This window comes from Eptesicus fuscus, chromosome 11 (genome assembly GCF_027574615.1).
Source record: "Eptesicus fuscus isolate TK198812 chromosome 11, DD_ASM_mEF_20220401, whole genome shotgun sequence".
In the NCBI taxonomy this organism is placed as follows: domain Eukaryota; kingdom Metazoa; phylum Chordata; class Mammalia; order Chiroptera; family Vespertilionidae; genus Eptesicus; species Eptesicus fuscus.
This window is the reverse complement of record NC_072483.1, coordinates 38,428,118-38,453,481: the sequence shown is the minus strand read 5'-3', so window position 1 is coordinate 38,453,481 and position 25,364 is coordinate 38,428,118. Positions and strand designations below refer to the sequence as shown.

Genomic DNA, 25,364 nt, shown 5'->3' with positions numbered 1-25,364 from the left:
CACCACGTCTATATTTTTCTATTTGACCTTTTATAAACTTCTAGAGGTCTTCATTAAAAGTTTTTACATTAATATTCCAAAACTATTCTCTATTCTCATTTCAATAGCTAAGAAGATATAGAGGCATATAGAAAAATACTGTGTTTTACTTATTTCACTCTTCTTGGAAATTTCTAGTTTTGCTTCCATTTGCCAGTATGATATCCAACTAATTAAAATGTATGTATTTGTATTTGTGAAACTTGGTCATCATCTATGAAACATTTTACATGTAATCATAATCTGATTTCTTTGTACTTTAATTAAAAGACCTACTAGTGTTTTTACTATGGATTTATATGAACGTAGACATTATATTATTTTTAAATGTATGAGCCAGCAGTTGGAATTTATCAGCATCTTAAAACTAATTTTCAAAGAATACAACAGTATATGGTTTTCTGAAACTACTACTACTTTAGCCATGTTTAAATAATGAAATCAGAGGAACACTATATATTTTTACCTTGCCTTGTATTCTCTTTGGAGAGAAAGACTAGCTTTTGTCATGCAGACCAAAGAAACCCTCTACTTTATACAATGTGTTTTGTTGAACCATCTGAAAATAATGTACAAGTTGCAGAACAACACTGATAATCCAAGCCATTAAGATCTTTTATTTAAAGAGGAGCTTCAAAACTATCAAAAAATTGTCACCTGTGTAAACTAGTCTTTTATGTTAACTGGCTGAATTTTCTTGAAGGCACTTCCAAAAGAAGAAGAGTAACAGATGAACGCGAACTGCGTATTCCTTTGGAATATGGGTATGGAAAATGAGATTTCCCTTTTTGCTTTTCCCACACATATTTATGCATGTTTGATTTCATATTCTATACTTTAATAAGTGAATATACTGCATAGCATTTATTGGAGAAGAGCTAGAATGAAAGGCAAGTAAGATGATATATCAGAAAACTGAAATTAAGGGTAACTGCTGTGTTTAGATATGACAGAGCTGTGATGGGGGCATGCATCCAGGTGGGAATATGACTGAAAAATAAGCAAGAGCAAGTCATTTGGCAAAGGGAAGGGGTGCAATTGAGAGTGTCAGAGATTTTGTGAAGATAGAATTTAAGGGCAGGGAAAGCCATTGTAAGACTAAGGGACATGGCAGAGTTTTCCTAAAATGGTTTAATTGGAACTGAGCAGTTTTACACTGAAGTACATGACTCTCCAAGAGCAGACAGCCAGGTTTACTGTCGTCCTCTCACTTAAAGCTTTTCAGATGTAAAAAGTCAGTACACATTGACACATGCTGTTAATATGTCTCAAAGTAATTCTAGTTAAGATTTCTAAAAAATTTAATGGAGTTTCATATTTATAACTTGAGTCTTTGATTAATTTCAATTGAATTACTTAGCTAAAAATTAAAATAATTTTAATAGTAAATACATCTCAGTTGTATAATCAGGAGGTTTAATATTTGTTTTATTTGCATTTTTCATGTTTTCTAAAGAGCATGTATTCTTAATTTTTTTTTTTAGTTTTTAAAAGTTTTTAAAATTAAGTATGTTATAATTCTCATTTCTGTTATGCATAGCTGGCAAAGAGAGACAAGAATAAGAAACTTTGGAGGGCGCCTTCAAGGAGAAGTAGCATATTATGCTCCATGTGGAAAGAAACTTAGGCAGTACCCTGAAGTAATAAAGGTACATACTTTTCACCAAATAACACACATTTGGTGCCTATTATGCATGTTTATGGAAAAAAAAAAGTACACTCCTTTCTCAGATAAGTTCCTTGATGCAAAATGTTGTGTGTTTGGGACTAATGTACTTCAGCTAAATTGAGCTCCTATAAATCCATAGCCCCGTAGTAGAATACGCAAAACAGTGTTCTGAAGATACCTATACATCAAAGCTGGGTTGTCATTATTAAAACCTGAAGTGGAAAAATATGTGATTTTTTCAGTATCTCAGCAGAAATGGAATAATGGATATCTCAAGGGACAATTTCAGCTTCAGTGCAAAAATAAGAGTGGGTGACTTCTATGAAGCCAGAGATGGACCGCAGGTATCCACTTTTTAAAAAGTATAGTCTTTGAACCAAAAAAGTAGTACCATAACCTTAATGAATTAAATTTCACTACACTCTGTTAGTTCCTTGGTATAGCTCTACATACTCCTTTGTGGTAAACACTCAACACTCACACTACTCAGTTTACTGTTGCAGTAGCAGGGAGCTTTGGCATAATGTCTTTTTCAAAAATTTTTATATAAACTTTTTCCTGTTTGTTAATTCTGTCAGTAGTTTTACAGGTTATACAGGTATAAAAGTATCTGCATGTTCATGTGAAATACGGTAAAGCATTTTAGTTCCCTGGAAGGTAAACATTTTCTAAAAAATAATTTGAATAGGAAAAATGTGTTATACGTCAGATCAAAAGAGGACAAATATGTCTTAGTTTTTGGAAGGATCTTACCATTTGATTATGACATGCTACATGATCCATTTTCATAAGTTGGGTAATTTTGGGGGGTGGAGGTGCAAATTTGCTTAATATTAGTTAAGTAAAATTTCTGCTTTTGCAAAAATTGAATTTTTAAATGAATTTCACACAGTTCTGTAGTGACAACTCCCTTTCAGCTTGAGGGTTAAATATGCAACCTCATTAATCAGAATGAAGAACCTACCACAGAGACTTCATTTTCTTTATTTTCTCTTTAATGTTTTGCCTTTTTTCATACTTGGATTCAGCTGCATATGCTTATTTTTTTCTTTAACTATCCGTTCATGTTGAAACAAATCTTTACTAAGAAGTGAGAAGACCTAGATTCTTGTTAATCCATGAAATGGTTTTGTGATTTCAAACAACAAACAGTGTCCCCTCTATTTTTTTATCTGCAAAATAGAGACTAATAATTTTACTTCTGCTTCATAGGATTATGTGAGGTTAAAATGATATCATATGCATAAAAATGTTTCAAAAGGTTAAAATGCTCAGCCAACTGAAGTTGATATTTTCTTCCCTGATTGAACCGTTCTTCCTTTTGGCCCAGTTTAGTGCACATACAGGTGTTGTTGTTTTTGGCAATTAATATTTTCTATTGTGGATAGGCAGGCTTTTCCTTTCTACCTTACCCTCTAGTTTTCTAGTGATAGAAATAAAAAAGACCTTACTCATTCTGCAAGAGGTATATTTTGAGAGCTCAAAGATTAAGGAAATTTTCCAAGATCACACAGCCTTAATTAGGCAGGACATAACTAGAACTCGAGGTTCCTAACAATGTTCTCTTGCATTCATTGTATAACCTATTTTTCATTGTTCAATACTTTTTAAGGAACAAATTACGTTGAAATTGACTTATCTCTTTGCTGGTAATTTTAAAATGCCAAAATCTGTTTATCTGAGGTTGGTCTTTATGGAAATATAGTCTATATTTTTCTATGTTTTAAATTTTAAAAAATTTACATTTCAGACTTACTCTGTCACCAAACAGATTCTCAGAATTTTAGAACCACAGTGGTATTTTGCATACTCCATATATAAAATGAATCAGTTTTTTAGTCACAAAGCATATTAGAAGGTAGTAATAATTTTACTTATAAATTATTTACATTTGTAATCTTTTGGTTTGTGTTATCAAATCCTTACTTGTTTATGCCAAAGATAGCTTCATGATTTTCAGATCAATAGATTTTTGTTCTGAGAACAAAGCTAATTGTTGTTCAATACATACGGATTTTTAGTTTTTTATCAGTGATAATTAGATTTAATCTCTAAAGCCTCATTAGGCAGAGCAGACTGTTCTTTGACATCCATTCACTTTTTATTAAACATAATCAGTGTTTTCCAAATGCATATTGTCTTGCTGAGTGATCATTCCAATCAAGAAAATATGATGAATTACTAAATCCAGAATATGTTAAGCTGCCAACATTTCAGCAGGCTGCAGAAGGAAAATAATAACAACTTTGAGAGCACTTATCTCAGTTAAAAAATATATATATTTGGAGCCCTAGCCGGGTAGTTCAGTTGGTCAGAGCATCGTCCCCATACACTAAGGTTGTGGGTTGATCCCCATCAGGGTACATACAAGAATCAACCAATGAATGCATAATTAAGTGGAACAACAATCGATATTTTGTTCTCTCTTTCCTTTCTCTCCCACATTCTCTCTCTCTCTTTCTCTCTCTCTCTCTCAAGTCAATCAATAAAAAAAAATAGTTGGATTCATTTTAGGATACTTTTAGAGAACAACAATAAAGGTAAGTAATTCAAAAACGTTAATTAGAGATGCATACAGATGTAGTGCCATGTACATTTCTATATATGATATGATCAGTATATATAAGCATATAGTTAGAAATGTACATAATTATACAATATTCTATGAACATGAACAAAGATTATATATTTTTGTTAGAGTAGCTATGATGTGTAATAATTTTGATTGGCCTACATTTTGTAGAAGATTTAAAATATAGTTTTGGACAAAGACAGTGTTATCATGCAGTGATGATCTGCAGCTTTTACAATGTTTGCCTTTATACAAGTTCTATAAATGACACAATGGCTATATACAGGGTAGGGCAAAAGTAGGTTTATAGTTTTGAGTACGTGAAGCACAGTTTATTCTTATATTATTTATTAATTACTGTATTATTTTCCATATGAACAGCTGTAAGCCTACTTTTGCCCTACTCTGTATAGTTTGAAAAACAAAACTATGCATATTGAAAGATTGGAAGAAAATGCCTCAGAAGTTTAATGATGGTTGTAATGATTGATGGTACAATAGATCTTTTTCTTTCCTATGCTATTTCATTTCATATTTTCTAAAATTTGCTTGTATTGCACATATAACCTGAAAAACATTTTTTATTTAAAAAATAAATACTTCTATTCCTTATAATCCAATAAAGGCTAATCTTTCAGTTTTCCAAAATCATGGAGATTGTAAACAATGATTTTAAATACTACTGCTACAGTTTTCCAAGCTTTCTATATTTCGGGCAGTGTTTAATAGCAAATGAAATGCTGTATTTGGAGATTCATTAGTATCCTTAATCACTCTCCTAACAAAACATTTGCATTGAAAAATGTAATTTGTCTGTAGCATTTTTAAATTTTAAAACATACCAAAACAACCCACCAGTATTTGTCCTATAACTTCTAATTTTGTTTAAAGCATTTAAAAAATTACAACAGTGGTGTTTCAAAACTCTATTTTACAAATGGATTTTAGAAGATGATAATTTCTGCTACAAGATAATATCTGCAGTAGGGAACCATGGTTATTTTGTATAAGTTAATCATTTTTGACACAGTATATTTCTGAGCTTAAGAAAGTAATTATACATATATTTATTAACAGAAAAATGTGTTGAAAATATTGGCTAACTTAGTATATAGTACAATAATATTAGAAGTAGAGTATGAGAGCTCAAATTTATTGAAATTTAAGTAAAGTTATCATTAACTACATGAAAACAATCTAATGATTACCTTTAAAAATTATAAAAAAGAAAAGCCATTAAATTCAAGTAAATAGATAAGATTGACCCAATAAATGGGGGATGTGGCTTTAATCTAGTCATTGTCAGTTTTATTTATTTCAGTCTACAAATGTGGTAAGGATTTGTAGAATCAGCTACTTGTCACTATCTACTTATCCTTAGATAGCAAACACTTCCTACCAGTTTCTATAGAAACCAAGATTTTAGGGATGATAACTTTCATGGAACAAAATGAACTATAACTGTACTCTTTATAAGTCTATGCTATACTGGCTGGCTACCTGCTAACGAAAAGGTGTAAGATAAATAGATTTCTCACAGACTTCTTCATCACATTATAATGAACTTGCTGAACCTAATTTTTATCTTTGTTTTCATTTTATTTTGTTTTTGAGTATCAGAATAATAGAAAGTAAGGTTGAGCTAGACACATTTTGGTAAATAATAGGGTTATTTTTAATTACATAAATATACTTAGGTAAAAAGGTATTCACATTTTTATTATGAATATATGACGGATTCAAAATAAATTAATGACAAAGGTTACCTGAAGTATATGATAATCTAGGAAAAGCATTTTTTGTGAATTGTAAAGAAAAAAAAACACATTTAAGCATAAATACAACAATCATGTTTATTTTTTTCAACCAGGAAGTTCAAAAGCATTGAGTTGTGAATATCTTCTGTGTTCAGGCTAAAATGCAAAGAAAAAGAAATATACAAAGAAGAAAGGAGTTAAAAGTGACTGAGAAAATGTTGCTTTTTCTATTTGAGAAGTTTTTATTTTATTTTAAAAAAGGTATTTCTTTTTAATGGCATAAGGCCATGAGAATAGAAAAATGTCTGTAAGTCTTATTGAAAGAGCCTCTTTTCTTAGTCACTTAATCAGTAAATATTTGTGGCAAATACTTAATGTGCCAGACATAATTTTTCCAAATAAATTTTCCCTAAAGGCATTTTCTATAAAGAAAATTGTAAACACATTTCACTACAGAAATGAACTTGAAAGCCTGGCTTTGAGGGAAAATTAGTCTTCATACAGAAACTGAAAAGTACAAAAGCAAGAGAAATTATGATCACTGACTTAGAGGAGCTCATTGTTTGGAGAAATAAAGCACTAAGCACAATGCTGTCCAGATAAAATCAGAGTTTTGTTAATGAGGAATAAAGGAAGATTTCACAATAAAGCAGGCAACACATGATTTTGGGCAAGGTTGTAATGCTGGTAATTATTTCAATAAGTAAAGAACGAAAGATTGGAAGTCAACAACCAGGGTTCTAATTCAACTCTGCTGTTAACTGTCACACCTAATGCAACATAGCCGTGTGCACAGAGTGGCTCTGAGAACATGAGAGATCACTACCAGAAATCTAAAAGTCTGGAAATTCATGTCACTAATCTACCAGGTAGGATTTTTATGGCGAGGCACAGGCCTATAGTAGGAGGCCAAATGTATGAATCCAAGTGTGGCGCTAACGAAATATTTTTGGAAGTCATAACTATTAGATGGTAACCTACTGCAAGTAACTGGAAAGCACAGCCAGCATTGTGGAAATAATTTCTACACTGTTTTTAAGAGTTGACACCCATCTCTCAGCATAGATGGCTGTTCTTATTGTTTCACATCTTTAAAGTGCTTTCAGTATATGATATTAAAAAACTATATGATTAGAGTAAATTAAGAATCCTTAATGCTGTAAAGTTTATGTTATTTAAAACTCACTACTTGTCTTGGGCACCATAAAGTATTTAAAAATAAACTAAACTGTGAAATAGATGTAAGGAAATCCAAATAAAGTTTTATTTTTCTCATGATACTAACTTTAATGTTTTTCTGAAAATATGAATTGTTAAGTTCTGTCAAAAATATCTGATACCCTTGCTTTGCTTAAGCACTAAGATTTTTCTTAGTGTCCTAGCAGGGTAATTTTGTATCCTCTATTACTTTGAAAAACTGAAGCGCCTACTCTTCTAAATCTTAATTCCCTCCTCTATGATGTGAAGTATATATATTAGAAGAGGTCTTTAAGATCAATTTCCCTTTAGGTATAACATTATAAAAGTTTTTTTCATAAAGTAATTATTAGGAAGTAAAGGATTCTTAAAGTATACCTTCAAAGAGAAAAGTAGTAAAAAATATTAACTTTGTTTTCTTGAGCCACAGTTAAGTTTACTGAAAACTATTTAGCCAAAAATTAGTTGATAAAAATCATCAATTCACTAAATGACTAACAAACCCAGAATCATCAGACCAGATACCTTACCCAGATTAAAAGCTGTTTCACTGGGATATGTATGGGGCCCGATCCAGGAAAATATGAATAAAGTTCATCCATTCACTTATATAACATTGAGCATATGAGAATCTCTAGGCTTCTCAATTGTTAACCTGAGTAACTGACACCTTGTGTCCCAGGACTACAAATCCAAGGAAAACCGCTGCAGCAAAATCTTGGTGATACTAAAACTTAAACAAATAAAAATCTTCAGTAATTTAGCAAATAGATCATTCAGTGAACTGGCTTTTGGTGGACTGGTTTACTTCACTTAGCTGCTTTCTCCCCAAAATAAATTCTTTAAAGCTTATTTCGTTTTTAAAGCATATAAGACTAAGAGCAATAAATGTATTGGCCAGTTTTCTCAGGTATTTCTCCACATTGGATCTTAACTTTGTTCAGGAAGGAAACCTCATATCATGTCTTTTCCCACGTTGCCTAGAGACTACTCCCAACTCTTTTGGTCTCCCTTTAGGCTTTCCTCCTTCACACCCTGGCAGTCCTCTCTCTAGAAAAAGACTGATGTATTTGCCTTCCTTTCTAGCTCTAAGTCTCAGGCCCTAATTGAGACCATCATTATTGTGTAAGTGGACAATCAAGAGAACTTTCTGTTCCAGCCTCTAAACTCTTTAAATTCATTACAACTCAGGGTGTGGGCCTTGAATCACCTGCATTAGAACAGCTGGAGCCTAAGGTCCTAGTTAAGAATGTCAGGCTTTTGAGGAGAGGGCTTGCTCTAGTTTATTTTTAGAAAATGTTATACCTTGTACAGAGTAGGTGCCTCAACAAATGTTTACGTAATGGAAACTATTTTTATAATATAGCCTTTTAGTATACTTTTAGAATGCATTACTGTGTATATAGTGTACTTATATAATTATTTACTTTAATTATTTTTAATCTTCTGAAATAACATGTAAACCCCTTTTTTCCTTTTCTTTCTCTATAGTATTTATAGAAATGAATGTGTTATTGCTAAAGTTAAATTACTAGCTCTTGAAAGCGGAATTATAATGGTGTAATAGACTTAATCTGTCACCATGTCCATAATGTTGATCATCGATTTTCTTTTTATTCATCTTTTAAATATTAGTCAAGAAAGATTATTTTCAAGAACTATTTGCTATCTTATTCTTAGAAATTAAGAAAAAATTAACTGTTTTCATGCATAATTTTTAATTGACAAAATGCTTATAACAAATTAATCAAATGATATAAATTGTATTTGCTTTTTTAAGGGAAAGTTTATTGAGAAAAATACTTTTTTTTTAAATACCTACAACTATTTTGGCTGCTCAGTGAATTAAAGCTGTAAGATAACTTCTGATTTTTGTAACAATCCATTCCTCATTTTCTAAAATCTGGGAGTCAGATGATACAGGTAGCCCAACATATGCAATACTCTTAGAAAATAATTACTTTCTAAATGCCAAGGGCAAAATGTAAGTGATAATCCTATCTAATAAAAAAGTAATATGCAAATTAACCATCACTCCACCACACCCACCAGCCATGCCCATCAGCCAATCAGAGCAAGTATGCAAATTAACCCCAACCAAGATGGCTGCAGCCACTGAGTGAGCAGGAGGGAGGCTTGGGTTTCCCCGGCAATGGAGGAAGCCAAGCTTTCCACACACCCTGGTGGGCCAAGGCCTCCACTCAAGGGTACAAAGTTTCAATTATAGAAGATAAATTCCAACAGAAATGGCGGCAGCCATGGAGCTGCAGAGAGGAGGAGGCTAGGGTTGCCCCCTGGCAATGGAGGAAGCCAAGTTTCTGCAGCCTGGCCGGCCCAGGCCTCTGCTTAAGGCTACAAAGTTTCAATTATAGAAAGTAAATAAATTCCAGCAGAAATGGCGGCAGCCACGGAGTGAGCAGGAGGCTTGGCTCCGCTCCAGGCTACAAAGTTTCAATCATAGAAGATAAATAAACCCCAGATACCAGAGTCTCTTCTTGGGTGGCCGACTGGTATGGCCAGCCTGCAAACCACCACAGGCCCCTTGCCCAGGCTGCCCCATGCCCCAAGGGAACCCCCACCCTGATCTGGGACACCCTTCAGGACAAACCAGCCGGGCCCCCACCCATGCACCAGGCCTCTATCCTATCTAATAAAAGAGTAATATGCAGATTGACCATCACTCCAACACACAAGATGGCTGCCCCCATGTGGTCAAAGATCCTGCCCCCATGTGGACACCAGATGGCCACCACAAGATGGCCAGCAGGGGAGGGCATTTGGGAGGGACCAGGCTTGCAAGGGAGGGCAGTTGGGGGCGATCAAGCCTGCAGGGGAGGACAGTTAGGGGTAACCAGGCTGGCAGGGGAGGGAAGTTGGGGGTGACTGGATCTCCAGGGAAGTGCAGTGGGGGGGGAGTACTCAGGCCTGCAGGGAAGAGCAGTTGGGGGGATCTGGCCTGCAGAGAAGGGCAGTTAGGGGTGACCAGGCTTGCAGGGGAGGACAGTTAGGGGTGACCAGGCCTGCAGGGGATGGCAGTTAGGGGCAAACAGGCTGGCAGTGGAGCAGTTAGGCACCAATCAGGCTGGCAGGCAGAAGTGGTTAGGGGCAATCAGGAAGGCAGGCAGGTGAGCAGTTGGTAGCCAGCAGTCCTATATTGTGAGAGGGATATCCAACTGCCCTAAACAGGCAGTCGGACGTCCCTCAAGGGGTCCCATATTGGAGAGGGTGCAGGCTGGGCTGAGGAACACCCCCCTCCCCCTCCGCTTGGGCATGAATTTCGTGCACCGGGCCTCTAGTGTTACTATATTTCTCTGATAAGTTTTGGGCCCAAAATATTCTATTCCTGTTTTGACATAGGTATGTTTTTCTCAATGAACAAAAGCATAACTAAAAATTGTAACTGGATAAAAAAGAGATAGGTTGATTTAACCCTTTAAATCTTGGCTAAAAGTTGGTTTTATTATTAATAAGATACTTTAAAACTGAATGCGATTCCTCAACACACACACACACTCTCTCTCTGCTATTCCTAGTGCCACAGATGTTACTTGTATATTTCTCAATTTATGTGATGCATGCTGTGTTGGTGCCTGAGAGCAGAATAGAAAAATGAAAACCTAAACTAATCAAAAGCTTCTCATACTGATGAACATAAAATTGTCTTGATGGCTTCCTTCTTAGAGGTTTATGGCCTAAATATACAGTTAGTTTAACTATTGTTCCTATTGACTTCCTTTGAAATCTCAGCAAAAAAACACTTATTTTCCTCAGCATTAATTTTTTAAAATATATTTCTTTATTGATTTTAGAGAGGAAGAGAGAAGGCGAGAGAGAGATAGAAATATCAATGATGAGAGAGAATCATTGATCGGCTGCCTCCTGAACACCCACCACTGGGGATCAAGCTGCAACCCAGGCATGTGCCCTTGGCCAGAATCGAACCTGGGACCCTTCAGTCCGCAGGCTGACCCTCTATTCACTGAGCCAAGCCCCCTAGGGCCCTCAGCATTAATTTTAAAAATTATTTTTGACATGGGAATTACTGAAAAGAATTAGTATAGTTATTACTTTTAACCTGTTGTTATGGACTATATGCCTGAAAGCTTTTTCTGACACAATTCTGTCTTGACATAATCTTGGCTGTGCTTTCATGTCTGAATATCATGATTAGATACTTACTAAGTAAAAGAACATGTTTGTAACATCAGTGAGGTACATGCAGTGGTCAGGAACAAGGTTTTAGAGTGAGACAGTCTTGCGGTTTGATCACAGTTCTATTCCTTAATGCCTCTATTCCTCAGAAAATTATTTAACCTCACTGGGCCTGAATTCCCTCAGTTGTGCTGTAGGAACAACCAAAACCTCTTTATTAGGTAGAGCTGATGTGAAGATGAAAATATATTACATATTCACGATGAATGAAATAAAATACCCTGCTTGGAATGTAGGTGCAGCTGTCCTCAGCTTTGGTAGCAGGAGTATTATTTGTATCTTTAGTACCCATTTAATGAGGTATTCACAGACACCTTGCCCTAGGTTAGGAATCATGGCATAAATTAGAACTTGAGAACTTTTTATTGGTTTTGGTTGCAGAATTACCCACAAAGGTTCAAGCTAAATTCTTTTAAGCTAGATTCTTTTAAGAAAAAAATAATTTTATAAAATTGCCTTAATTTTCACACTAAATGAGTTATCTCTGAAAAAAATAAGAAACAGAATACTAAAACAATTTCTTCAAAGGATTGTTTTTAAAGGATGCCTTTTCTATACATGAGCATATTACTTTGGACATATTGCTATGAGTAAGAAAACATAACATTGTACTTGTTTTGATTGACATACGGAGAATAATGGAAACCAGACTCAGATTGTATCTATACACCGAGCAGGAGTATTCCTGTAATACACTAGCATGATGCTGTTGTATGTATTTCTGTCAGGAAATTTATAATTAGAAATCTCAAATAGACACAAAAGTAGACAGAATAATATACACCATGTACCCATCATCAGCTTTAGAAATTATCACGTGGCTAATATTGTTTAACATATACCCCCATCTGCTTCTCCTCTTCCATAATTTGTTGAAATAAATCTTATATGTCGTACTTCATCTGTAAATATTTCAATTTATTTATATAAAAGATAGGGACTCTTGTAGGCTACAAGAGTACTGCAGTACCATTATCACACTTTAAAATAATAATTTCTTAATATCCTCAAATATCAGTCCTTATTCAAATTTTCAGTTGTCCTATAATTGTTATAATTTTCTGACCACTTTGTCTGTTTGAATCAGGATCTAGGTAAGGTCCACACTTATCTTTGGGATTGTTTAATACATATTGTGAGGCTCCTTATAATCTGTTTACTTCTTGAAATTTATTGAAGAAAATGGGTAATTTGTAATTTCCTATAGACTGGATTTTGCTATGTAATTTAACATACACTTCTCACCCTGTTTTCCTGTGAAATTATAGTCATTAAATCTAGAGATTTAATCAAATCTAGTTGTGATTTTTTTGGTAAGGCAAGACTAGTATAGAGGGATGATGGAGTGGACCTCTATCAGGAAGCTGATGTCTATCTGGTTGTCTCTCTTGTGGGTGATTGGCAGCCCTGCAAGTTTGATGCTTAGATCCATTAATTCATCAGACATTGCAAAATGCTGATACTTTATCTCTTGCATTTCTTCTTGATTTATTAGCTATAAGATTTCTCTAAAAAGATACTTTCATCTATTGTTGAAATAGCTTAGTATTTGGCTGTACTAATAACCCATGAGAACAATCTATAAGGTGTCATCACACAACTAGTATTTTTAATTATCTGCCAACGTTATGGTCATTATAATTCAGAAATGGTGATTAAGGTGTATAGCTCTATTTATATAATTTTTGTTTATATAGATATAGTTCTCTTTAGGTATTTAAAGTTAGAATACAAAAGATATGCCTAAGGTCATGAACAAATATAAACATAAATTTAATTTTAAAAATACAGTTCTTAAGGATTGTACCTGCTTTATACATTTCAAAATGTCTGTAAATTTACCTAGAATTTTCTGACTTACTGAACACTTGTGTCTATTTTTTAACGCTATTTCTCTAAAATGTTGATTAAAAGGGAATGCAGTGGTGTCTTTTGAAAGAAGAGGATGTCATTCCTCGCATCAGAGCAATGGAGGGCCGTAGAGGAAGACCGCCAAATCCAGAGAGACAGCGGGCAAGAGAGGAGTCCAGGATGAGACGTCGGAAGGGCCGGCCTCCGAATGTTGGCGGTGCTGAATTTCTAGATAACACAGATGCCAAATTGCTAAGAAAACTGCAAGCTCAAGGTAAAAGGCGTAATGTATCTGACACTGCAATACTCACACTAAAAAGTATGTTTCTTCTGTTTTTGACTTAAGAATGATTTGACGCTGCTCTCAATTTCTAAAATGTAGATATCTGTGTTAAAATAAAAATGGGAAAATTAGGAGTCCCACTGGTAACTGGAGTTCTTGATTAGGTGAGCTCCTTTCAAGAGCTACACTCACAAACTCATCCTACCCTGTGTGTTTAGAATTACAAAGATCGGTGATAAGCTTTTAAGGCTCACACAGAAAGGGAATCAGCCAGCACTTGGCACACACCTCAGGGTTGTGCCAACCTTCTGGAATTCTCAGGTTAACAGCTCCTGATTCCTTGAGGTGGTACAAGGGAATAACCAAAATATGTGGGTTTGTGGAGTAAATTTTCAATCAGAGAACTCCAATTACTGGTGAGTAACCTGAGGCTCTTAGTTTGGGTTCCTCTGCAGTTTGGAAATATTACATAATTTCAAAATGCCCATCTAATATATTTAAATCAGAATGTATTCACTTTAAGATCAATGAAAATGATCATTTATTGAGCATAAAGTGCTCATAATAACCTCAAATGTATTTATGATTTTAAATTATACCTGAATTATCAACATGAATATCTCCTGTTATATCTGACACAGAGAATGCTGACTAAAGTAATTCTGCTAAGGGTTTGAGTTACAGGTTACAAATATGAAGCCTCTTAAGACTGTTTGAATGTATATCAATATATGTGTTGGTATCTTGTGTTCACAAGCATCCTATATAATAAAAGGCTAATATGCAAATAGACCGAACGTCGGAACGACCGGTCGCTATGATGCGTACTGACCATCAGGGGGACAGACACTCAGCGCAGGAGCTGCCCCCTGGTGGTCAATGCGCTCCCACAGGGGGAGCGCCGCTCAGCCAGAAGCCAGGCTGACAACTGGTGAGCGCAGCAGCAGTGGCAGGAGCCTCTCCAGCTGCGCCTCTGCAGCAGTGCTAAGGATATCCGACTGCCGACTTAGGCCCACTCCCTGCGGGGAGCGGACCTAAGCCGTCAGTCAGACATCTCCCGAGGGCTCCTGGCCTGCGAGAGGGCACAGGCCGGGCTGAGGGACCTCCCCTGAATGCATGAATTTTGTGCACCAGGCCTCTAGTATATATATAAGCATATATGTCAATGTAAAATAAAGGTTTAATTATAAAATTGACAAAAAAGACTAACAGGATTTTACTACTTCTGTGTTTTTTGTTTTGTTTTGTTCTGTTTATTTCTGGATAAAAAGCCTGGTTTATTTTTATTTATGTAAACACCATTATAATATTGACTTCTTTTTAGCTGCTTTGTTTTTATTATAAAACAGATATCCACAACAAAAGCTCATAGAACAGAGTGTTACAAAATAAAAGACACTTATTCACACTCACTTAAAAATAAAAGACACTTATGAGTAAAATTGTTAAGTTTGTTAATCTATCCAGAAATGTGTACATACATACTCATACATATAATGTAGATGTAAATATGCAATATAACATGTAATATATATATCCTTTAGATTTCTAAAATACATGGACTTATAGTGTATCTATACTATTAGCTTGCTTTTTTCCCACATAATTTTCTTGAACATCTTTCTGTATCAAGGCTTTTAAATCCACCTTATGCTTTTAATGGCTGATAGTAGTAGTAAGTGATGCCACATATTGCTTTACCATACTCATTTGATCAGTCTCTCTTTGATGACAGTTTAAGCTGTTTTCTGATCTTTGCTATCATAACTAAGGCTGCAATGCATATGTATTACACATATCTTCTATAGGTATGGCTATCTATAGTGTAAAATCCTAGAGATAAAATATCTGAATCAAAGGATATGTGTATTTTAAGTTTTGGTAAATAATAGGCAAATACTATCTCCAAAAAGATTACTCCACTTCACACTTCTACCAATGGCATGCAGTTCACTGCCTGGCATATAACTTCATGTCCTATAAATTTTTCTCTGCTTTAATATGTTATTTTTTGTGGTTTCTATTAAGGTTTTCATCTCCCCTGAATAGTTACTAGTGAAGATATTTTTTAAAGTTAATATATGAACAGATATAGCAATACATGATGAGTTTTATAATCAGTATTGCCAATAAACTACTGATTCTTCTAAAGAATGTATAATAATAGGGAGTGTGCATTGTTTGCATAAAATAAGAAAGCTTAATATTAACTGATACCCAAAACATGGGTTCTTCTTGCATGTTTTGTATATCTAACACAAATATTAATAGTGCCCAAAATGACAACTTTATATTTGCACACTTAATTAAATTTTATTTTATTATAATAGAAGTTAATTATTCATCTTTTACCCAATGATTTTTCTCCTTGTAAATTTCAAATTAGTTTGTATTCTGTTACATAGTTCTCCCTTATTGTATTATGTAGCACTTTTCCAGTTTCACTACTTTTGACCTTAGTGTGTGTGTGTATTCTTTCTCAACTATGTATATAAAATAGTATATGAGTAATTATTACTAATATTTACAAGTGTATGGGATATAATATGCATGTTTGGGGGGGAGAGAAAAAGAAAGTAGGAACAAATCACTTTATCATTTATTTCTAAAAGGCTTCTACAGTAACAGTTTGGGGTAGTTAAGATGAGGGGATGTTAGAAATTTTTGTTCCATAGTATATTTTGTTAGGATTCACCTAGACCAGTGGTCGGCAAACTCATTAGTCAACAGAGCCAAATATCAACAGTACAACGATTGAAATTTATTTTGAGAGCCAAATTTTTTAAACTTAAACTTCTAACGCCACTTCTTCAAAATAGACTCGCCCAGGCCGTGGTATTTTGTGGAAGTGCCACACTCAAGGGGCCAAAGAGCCACAGGTGGCTCACGAGCTGCAGTTTGCCGACCATGGACCTAGACTAACAAACTGGACTTAATTTGAGGTTCAGAAGAGTAAAATAAATGCAAATTTTGAACGTTTGTTCAAGCATTGTGACATAAGAGCTCTCTATCTCAGAGACTATAGATAAGAGTCTGACAGTTTAAAATTGAAAATCAGACACATTCAGATTGTAGATGTCTAAAAATGCATCATAGAATAAAAGAAATGTGCTATACTAAAAATATCTCTAATTCTATGTGAAAATAAACTTTTTTTTTTCAAAGTAAACTTTTATCTTTGAAATTTTAGCAGACATACAGCGTCTTTAAACCATCCTATATAATAAAAGCCTAATATGATAAGTGCTTGGTCATCCAGTCATCTGTTCAGCCAATCAAAGCATAATCCTATATAATAAAAGGCCAATATGTAAATCGACCAAACAGTGGAACGACCAGTCATTATGATGCGCACTGACCACTAGGGGGCAGATGCTCAACGCAGGAGCTGCCCCCGGGTGGTCAGTGCGCTCTCACAGGGGGAGTGCAGCACAGCCAGAAGTCTTGAGCGGGGCCCATGGCTGATGAGTGCAGCAGTGGTGGCAGGAGCCTCTCTCACCTCTGCGTCAGTTGGACATTCCCTGAGGGCTCCCAGGCTGTGAGAGGGTGCAGGCCCGGCTGAGGGACACCCCCCACCAAGTGCACGAATTTCGTGCACCAGGCATCTAGTATGCTAATGATATGCTAAGGCTGCTCAACCGCTCGCTATGACATGCACTGACCACCAAGGGGCAGACAGTTGACAGGTCGACGAGTCGCTATGATGTGCACTGACCACCAGGGGGAAGATGCTCCTACCAGTAGGTTAGCTTGCTGCTGGGGTCCAGCCAATTGAGACTGAGCGAGACAGGCCAAACACACCCTGGAGCCCTCCCACGGTCCCTTCTGGCTGGCCAACCTCCCGTGTTCCTTCCCAGCTCCTATCGTGCACCAGTGGGGTCCCCTCTGCCTGGCCTGCACCCTCTCGCAATCCAGGACCCCTCGGGGAATGTAGGAGAGCCAGTTTCAGCCCAATCCTGCAGGCCAGGCCGAGAGACCCCACTGGAGCACAAATTCATGCACCGGGCCTCTAGTAATATATATTTGTAAATTAATATTTCAAAAGATAGTTATAACAATATATCCAGCAATGATAAACAAATAAAAGAGAAGATATTGGGAACAGTTTATTTCTCAGAGCTTGAGTGAATTTTCTAGATCTCTTATGAGTAGATATTGGAATAGTTGATTCCTCAGAGTCTGAGAGAATTTTGTAGGTTTCTTACTTATTCTCCTCCTCCATTGGGTCCTTAACTTTTTTACATTTTTCTACTTCACATCTCCTACTGCTCAGAATATAGAATTTAAGGTACATAATTTTTTAATTAATCAAAATTGTATCATTGTTATCTTCCTTGCTAAAGTGAAAAAATATGAGTTCTACTTTTTAATGTTTTTCTGTCCTCAAGGTTTAAAAATAAAAATTACTGTGTACTTGTGTTGGGCTTAAAATTGACTGATATATTCATACACAAATATATAACTTTAGATATTATAGTTTTTTTAAATATATATATATTTTTTATAATATATATATATATATGTCAAACTTCTGTTAGAGATCATCAATTCAGCTTAGAACAAAAGGTCATACTTACACCACATTTTTTAACCACTTAATACATCTTATATTTTAAGACATATTTAGGGCATTAAAACAGAATTCAGTGAAAGTTTTCACTTCTTAAATCTTTACCTGGGACTATCATAGATGAGAACAGTATCCTTCAGGTGTATTATTATTATTAGAGTTTGCTGACTCTGTGGGTCATTTGATAAATTTTTATTTCCCAAAGTATTTTGTGAACAGGAGATCCCTTTCATGTAGTTCAGAAATTTTGATGATGCTTGTAGCCCCCTAACAATGAACATTATTAGATTGGAGATATACTTAGCATCAGCTTCCCTTTCATCTTTCATTAACACTTCCAGTTGACTAGAAAAAATTAGACCCCTCTCCTTTTTTTAAGTCTTGATGATAGAAAATCAGCCATAGTAACCAACTTCATCTCAGCTGTTACAAGGATATAGAATTGAGTTCTTATCTAAAATCTCAAGGTCTTCAAATTTTCTTAATGGTTTTCAGAAAGCTCAGCCGGTATGGAGCAGTGGTTAAGTGTCAACCTATGAACCAGGAAGTCATGGTTTGATTCCTGGTCAGGGCATACGCCAGGGTTGTGGGCTTGATCCCCAGTGGTGCTTGATCCCCAGTGGTGCTTGTGCAGGAGGCAACTGATCAAAGATTCTCTCTCATCTTTGATGTTTCTATCTCTCTCTCCCTCTCCCTTCCTCTCTGAAATCTATAAAAATATATTTAAAAAAAAGTTTTCAGAAGTAGTAGTATATAGACTGTGGAGTCAGAAAGACCTGTGTTTATATCTTGGCTTTGCTATTTAACTTTCTTGAGCACAGTTATTCTTCTGTAAACTGGACATAATGTTGCCTATCTTATAAGGTTGCTATAAAAATTAAATAAGATTATGTAAATTTATACAACATTCTATAAGTGGTGGAAATTAATAGTGTTCAAGTAATTCAGGTGTTACCAATTATATTCATTATTGGTGAATATAATCTATAGGTGTGGTTATTATTTCTGTGTCCATGAATTCATTCTCTTTTCTTTTTTCTTTTTAGCTCAATCCCTTCCTCACCCCCACCCTCATCCCCAGCCTGCTCTCTAGCTATGAGTCTGTCTCTATTTTCCTTGTTAGTTTAGTGGTTCATTAAGTTCCACAGAGCAGTGAAATCATATGGTATTTATCTTTCTCTGACTGACTTATTTCACTTAGCATAATGTTCTCTAGGTCTATCCATCCATGCTGTCGCAAAGGATAAAATTTTCTTCCTTTTTACAGCAGAGTAGTATTCCATTGTGTAAAGGTACCATAGCTGTTTTATCCTCTCATCTACTGATGGACACTTGGATTGTTTCCAAATTTTGGCTATTGTAAATACAGCTGCAATGAACATAGGGGTGCAAATCTTTCAAATCAGTGTTTTGGGTTTTTTTCAGATATATTCTCAAAAGTGGAATTGCTGGGTCATAAGGCAGTTCCATCTTTAATTTTTTGAAGTAACTTCATACTGCTTTACACAGTGGCTGCACCAATCTGCATTCCCACCAACAGTGCCTAAATACAACAGTGATCTTGAGAAAGTTGGAGAAATCAAACAAAAGAAAAAAAAAAAAGAAAATCAAACTACTTGATATCAAACTATACTACAAGGCCATAGTAATTCAAACAGCATGCTACAGGCATAAAAACAGACATATAGATCAATGGAACAAAATAGCCTAAAAATAAACACGCACCTTTATAGTCAATATTTGACAAAGGAGGCGAAAACATACAATGGCTAAAGGTAGTCTATTCAGTAAATGGTGTTGGGCCCTCGCCAGTGTTTCCCAGTGGTTAGAGCATCAGCTCAGATCATGGATTTAATTCCCCGTCAAGCGCACATACCTCAGTTACAAGTTTGATCCCTAGCCTCAGTCAGGGCTTGTGCAGAAGGCAACAAATCGATGTCTCTCACATCAATGTCTTTCTCTCTCTTTCTCTCTTTCCCCTTCCCCTTCTTCCTCTCCCTCCCACTTTCCCTAAAAATCAACGAAAAAAATACCCTTGGGTAAGGATTAACTAACTAATTAAATAAATAAAATAAAATAAATGGTGTTGGAAAAATATATAGGTTTCTTAAAACTTCATCTGTGACATAGTTTAAAACAATGTCTAATGTAAAGTATTTTCTGAAATGATTTTTGTTGTTATGGTTAAACCACTTTTATAGTTAGAAGTATTCCAACAAAGTTTGCTGGTAGAGAAAGCATGACATTGCATGTTTTCTGTATCAGTTACCTATTGCCACAATAATTCTGGGAAACAACCAACCACAAAACGTCAGTGGTGTACACCACTAAGCATTAAATGTGCAGATGACAACAGCTTGAGGTACATAAGGAAGCACTGCTGATCTTGGCTGTTCTTGTTCAAATGTTGGCAGTCAACTGGCTCCATGTGTCTCAACCTCCAGCAGACTAGCCCAAACATGTCCTCATTCTAAAGGACAAGGCACAGAGTAAGAGTAGAAAGAGTTCAAGTACACTTTACAAACTTCTCTTACATCACAACTGCTAACATCCTATTGGCCAAAGAAGATCACATGACTGAACTCAGAATCAAAGGACAAGAAAATATATTGCATGTCTTGATGAGAGGAGCTGCAGAGTCACATTGCAAATGACATGGATAGAGGGAGGAATGAAGAACTGGGAACATTGTTATGCCCGTCTATTCTAGTCATACATTTATCCTTAAAAATTATGAGAACTAAGTTAGTTGTCCTTTACTCTATGCTTTTTTTTTTTTTTAAGGAGATTTAGTCTCTCTCCATAAATGAAAATTTCATTGGATTCAGAAACTTTAGCATTTATATAGCTGAAGTGTTAGGTTTGGGGTGACTTTATGTTTGTTTTATTTTGGGTTCTTTTTCTTTTTTATACATTTTGTTGTTTTTAAGACTGAAGGTAAATTGAGTTTTTTGCAGCTACTTTTCTACTAAGTGGCAATTAGATGAAATGTGAAAAGAAATGTGCTCAGATTATTCTCTGTGACGAGAATTAAGAGAAGCATCATTTTTGGGTAGTTTCTTATAGGCAGTCCTCGGGTTACGTCGTTTCATGGTTACGTCACCATCTCCCATTTATTTATTTTTAAAAAATTTCCATTATTTCAACGTATGTACATATGTGATTTATATTTTTTATTATTTATTTACCACAAGTAAAGGTCAGGAATTGTTATCTTTCTTTTATTTATTTTTTACTGTTTGACTTCATTACTGCTGTGTATGTGTTCCATGTGAGTGACAAAGGTACTTATGTATGTGGGTTCCGACTTATGGCGAAAATCACATTACGTCGTGCCCTAGGAACGGATCTCCTATGTAACCTGAGGACCTACTGTATAGGATCATATTTGATGAAATAGATTGGCAATTTTTAAGGGAAATAAACATGACATTTTCTGCCACACCATTCTACTACTTCGTTTCTAACCTTAGGCAGTTTTCTTAAAAAAGTGTGTCCTTCCTGATGATACCAGTTTCACAGAGTTTTTAGGTTGTTTTTAGATTGGCAGTTATGTAAAGTTGTTAATGATATTTTTTAAAATTTTGTGTTTTTCAGAAATAGCCAGGCAAGCAGCACAAATAAAGCTTTTGAGAAAACTTCAAAAGCAGGAACAGGCTCGGGTTGCCAAAGAAGCTAAAAAACAACAAGGTGGGTGATTTAAATGAGAGCATAAACTTGAAGCATAAATATTGGATAATTCATGAAAGGCATCTCTTCTTCATTCCTTTTCTGATGGTATCTGTGCTTTGGTTTTTCATCATAGCAATAATGGCCGCTGAGGAGAAGCGAAAGCAAAAAGAACAGATAAAGATTATGAAACAACAGGTAAGTTTACACATTGGAACTGATTTTTAAAACCTAGGTGTTATTTTTGGGATCTATTTGTATATGTAATACTCACCTTATTTTCACTAGTATTTCATATTAATGTTATATATCTTATTTAGGAAACTTTCCTTTTCATTATTTAAAATTCACCTCATTTTTAAACCACGTCTCCTACTTCCAAGTTGTCTGAAAAATGATCACCAAACATAAATTTATATAAGTACTTTTAATATCCTGATAGAACTTGAATGTGAGTTGGCATCTTGGACAACTATCAAACTTTTAAAATTAATATATCAATAATGAAGGATAGTGCTTAAATGTTCAAATTTTCATAACAAAAGCTTGTTCTAAAATATGTAAAGTACTAGTAAAAAAATTAAACTCAAGTTATATAGAATAAGTAAGCCCCATTGCTTCTGAATGTTAAAAATTAAAATATAAATTACTACTGCAAAAAAATGAAGAAAGCATTATTATCTAGCATTCTTTTGTATATCTACAATATTCTTCCCATATCTAGTTTTCAAAATTAAGTATCAGTAGATGAAGTAATTTTTAAATTCATCTGGGAAAAGCATTGCCTAATAAGACATTCAACTTCATTTAAGATGGGAATATGTGAACTACTCTTCCATCTCTTACATATTCACCTAACCATTAAAGCAGAAAGGAAATTGGGGGAGACTCCTATTCCTTCAAAATTTTTAAACAGCAAGTAGTTATTTTTAAGTATGAAATGAAGTCAATTGTGTTGTATAAGTAGCTGCTAAATAAATGGCTTGGGTTGGATTTGATGTGGTTATCTTTTAAGTTTCCTTCTAGTATTGACTAAAGCGGTATGATTAGAGAGAGTTGATCTAGAATTGGGATTCATAATTAAGAGTTTGTATTTAGGCAGCCTAGAGTTGAATATGGGCTCTGCTACTTAAGACTATTGCTCCAGGCTAGAGTGGCTCAGTGGTTTAGCGTCGACCTTTGAACCAGGAGGTCATTGGTTTGATTCTCAGTCAGGGCACATGCCTGGGTTTCGGACTCGATCCCCAACATGGGGAGTGCAGGAAGCAGCCAGTCAATGATTCATTGACCTCTCTCTCATCATTGACCTCTCTCTCTTTCTCTCTCTCTCTCTCTCTCTCTCTCTCTCTCTCTCTCTCTCTCTATCTCTCCCTTCCTCTCTGAAATCAATAAAAAAATATATTTAAAAATAAAAAAGGGTTTTGTGACTCTTAAATGAATTATAAACCTCTAAGTCTATCTCCTCCATTATGAAAGAAAAATAACTGCATTATCTAAAGATCAAATGAGATAATGAGAGAAAAGTGCCTACTACAGTACCTGGCACAAAGCAAATGCTCACTTTTTGAAAGATAGATATAAAACCCAAATTGTATGGTACATTCATTCTTTTACTGTAATTAAAAGTAGTCAGTTGTAAACTTGAATTCCTTCCTTAGTAAATTGTTTCTGCCAAAGAGACTCTAAGTTTTAATATTTACTACATATTACACATATATATAATTAAGTTTATATCTCATTTTAAAGTGAAATACTCTTATTTCTGTTACACATTTTAATAGCTTATCCTATATCCTAATGGCTAGAGACCCATCAAATCTCATCAGCACTTTAAATTCAGCTCTGTAATCCTAAAGTCTTGAAGTAGCTACAACCAACAAATACATAGCTTTTGCTGCTTATCAAAAAGGCATTGAGTTCCAAGTTTCCAGAAACATTAATATAAATGAGCTGGTCTTAGATATTCATCAAGGTATTTATCTGAGGCCAGTTTCAGAATACCATCTGACTACTCATTGCCAACAAAGGGAATCAAACTGTAGCTTAGTCAGTTACATATTGCCTATTTTATTAAAAAAATTTTTTTTATTGATTTCAGAAAGGAAGGCAGAGGGAGAGAGAGAGAAACATCAATGATGAGAGAGAACCATCAATCAGCTGCCTCCTGCATCCCCCCTACTGGGGATTGTGCCCGTAACCCAAGCATGTGCCTGACCAGGAATCAAACCGTGATCTCCTGGTTCACAGGTCGACACTCAACCCCAGAGCCACACCAGCAGGGCCGTATTGCTTATTTTAAAGTCAGCATTAGATTTAGAATAAATAGTGCCATGTGCTTCTTATCCTCTGGGTTATTTTTTCTATCTAGTAGGCCAGAGGTATCACCAGACAGTTTTCAAGTCCGAAGCAGTATTATGAAGCAGAGGGGCAAAGGCATTGGAATCTGACCAGAGTTCTGTACCTATTATTTGAGTGAGGGCAAAATATTTACTCTCTAAGAACTTCCATTTTTTCCTTAGGTAAAAAGAAGACAATTTCAACTCTTATGTTGTTTTTATGATCAATACGATATTTTATGTAAAGTGCCCAGCTTACTAATTGGGTACTCAATTGTAGTTCTAGAGGCCCAGTGCACAAAATTTGTGCACGGGGGAAGGTGTCCCTCAGCCCAGCCTGCATCCTCTCTAATCTGGGACCCCTTGGGGAATGTCTGCGGGATCGCACCTAAACCGGCAGTAGGACATCCCTCTCACAATCCGGGACCGCTGGCTCCTAACCGCTCACCTGCCTGCCTGCCTGCCTGATTGCCCCTAACCACTTCTGCCTGCCAGCCTGATGGCCCCCTAACCACTCCCCTGTCAGCCTGATTGACACCTAACTGTTCCTCTGCTGGCCCGATCACCCCCAACTGCCCTCCCCTGCTGGCTATCTAGTGGCGGCCATCTTGTGCCTACGTGAGGGCATGGCACGAGGGCGCAAGGACCAGCTAGGTTTTTATTAGTATAGATAATAATTAATGAAAATAATTTTTATTCCTTCTAATGCTAATAACAGCAATGCCAAATATATGTATCTGTATATAAATCACTAGGACAGTTAAGATAAAGCTCTAGACTGAATGAACTCAGCCCAAGATGCTATACCTATCTCTGTACATAAGGGAACAATTAATGACTTTTGCTGTCATGAGAAGATACCACCTTTATAACCTAATGATTGACAAAAGCAAAAAATTAAATCAAGCGTATGCTTTACTTAGGTCCTAAGTTCTAATCTAAATAAGTATTTCAAAATGGATTAAGTACAACCTTATCTACAACTTGGAAATGAAACAAAAGATACACTTGACTTTTTATTTTTGGCAAGCTATAATTAATATTCAAAACTATGATAGGATCTCCAATAGCAAAATCATAGAATGTGATTAAGTCTTCTAATAGCAGAACAGTAATTCCAGAAGTCTCATTATCCGGTGGTAGACCCCTATAGGGAATCAATAGCATCAGTTTGCAAAAAGGTAATGTTTAAAAACATGTTAAAGTACA

At 35.4% G+C, this 25,364-nt stretch overlaps 1 protein-coding gene across 3 annotated transcripts in view; it reads left to right on the top strand.

Moving 5' to 3' along the window:
- BAZ2B (bromodomain adjacent to zinc finger domain 2B) overlaps nt 1-25,364 on the top strand; it is a 306,755-nt gene that overhangs the window by 163,355 nt on the left and 118,036 nt on the right. For all 3 annotated transcript variants that reach the window (XM_028141153.2, XM_054722921.1, XM_054722922.1), the window contains exons 11-16: nt 743-803; nt 1,580-1,688; nt 1,951-2,052; nt 13,361-13,571; nt 21,748-21,840; nt 21,956-22,017. In XM_028141153.2, coding sequence (XP_027996954.2) covers nt 743-803; nt 1,580-1,688; nt 1,951-2,052; nt 13,361-13,571; nt 21,748-21,840; nt 21,956-22,017 — 638 coding nt within the window. The remainder of the gene's footprint in view (nt 1-742; nt 804-1,579; nt 1,689-1,950; nt 2,053-13,360; nt 13,572-21,747; nt 21,841-21,955; nt 22,018-25,364) is intronic.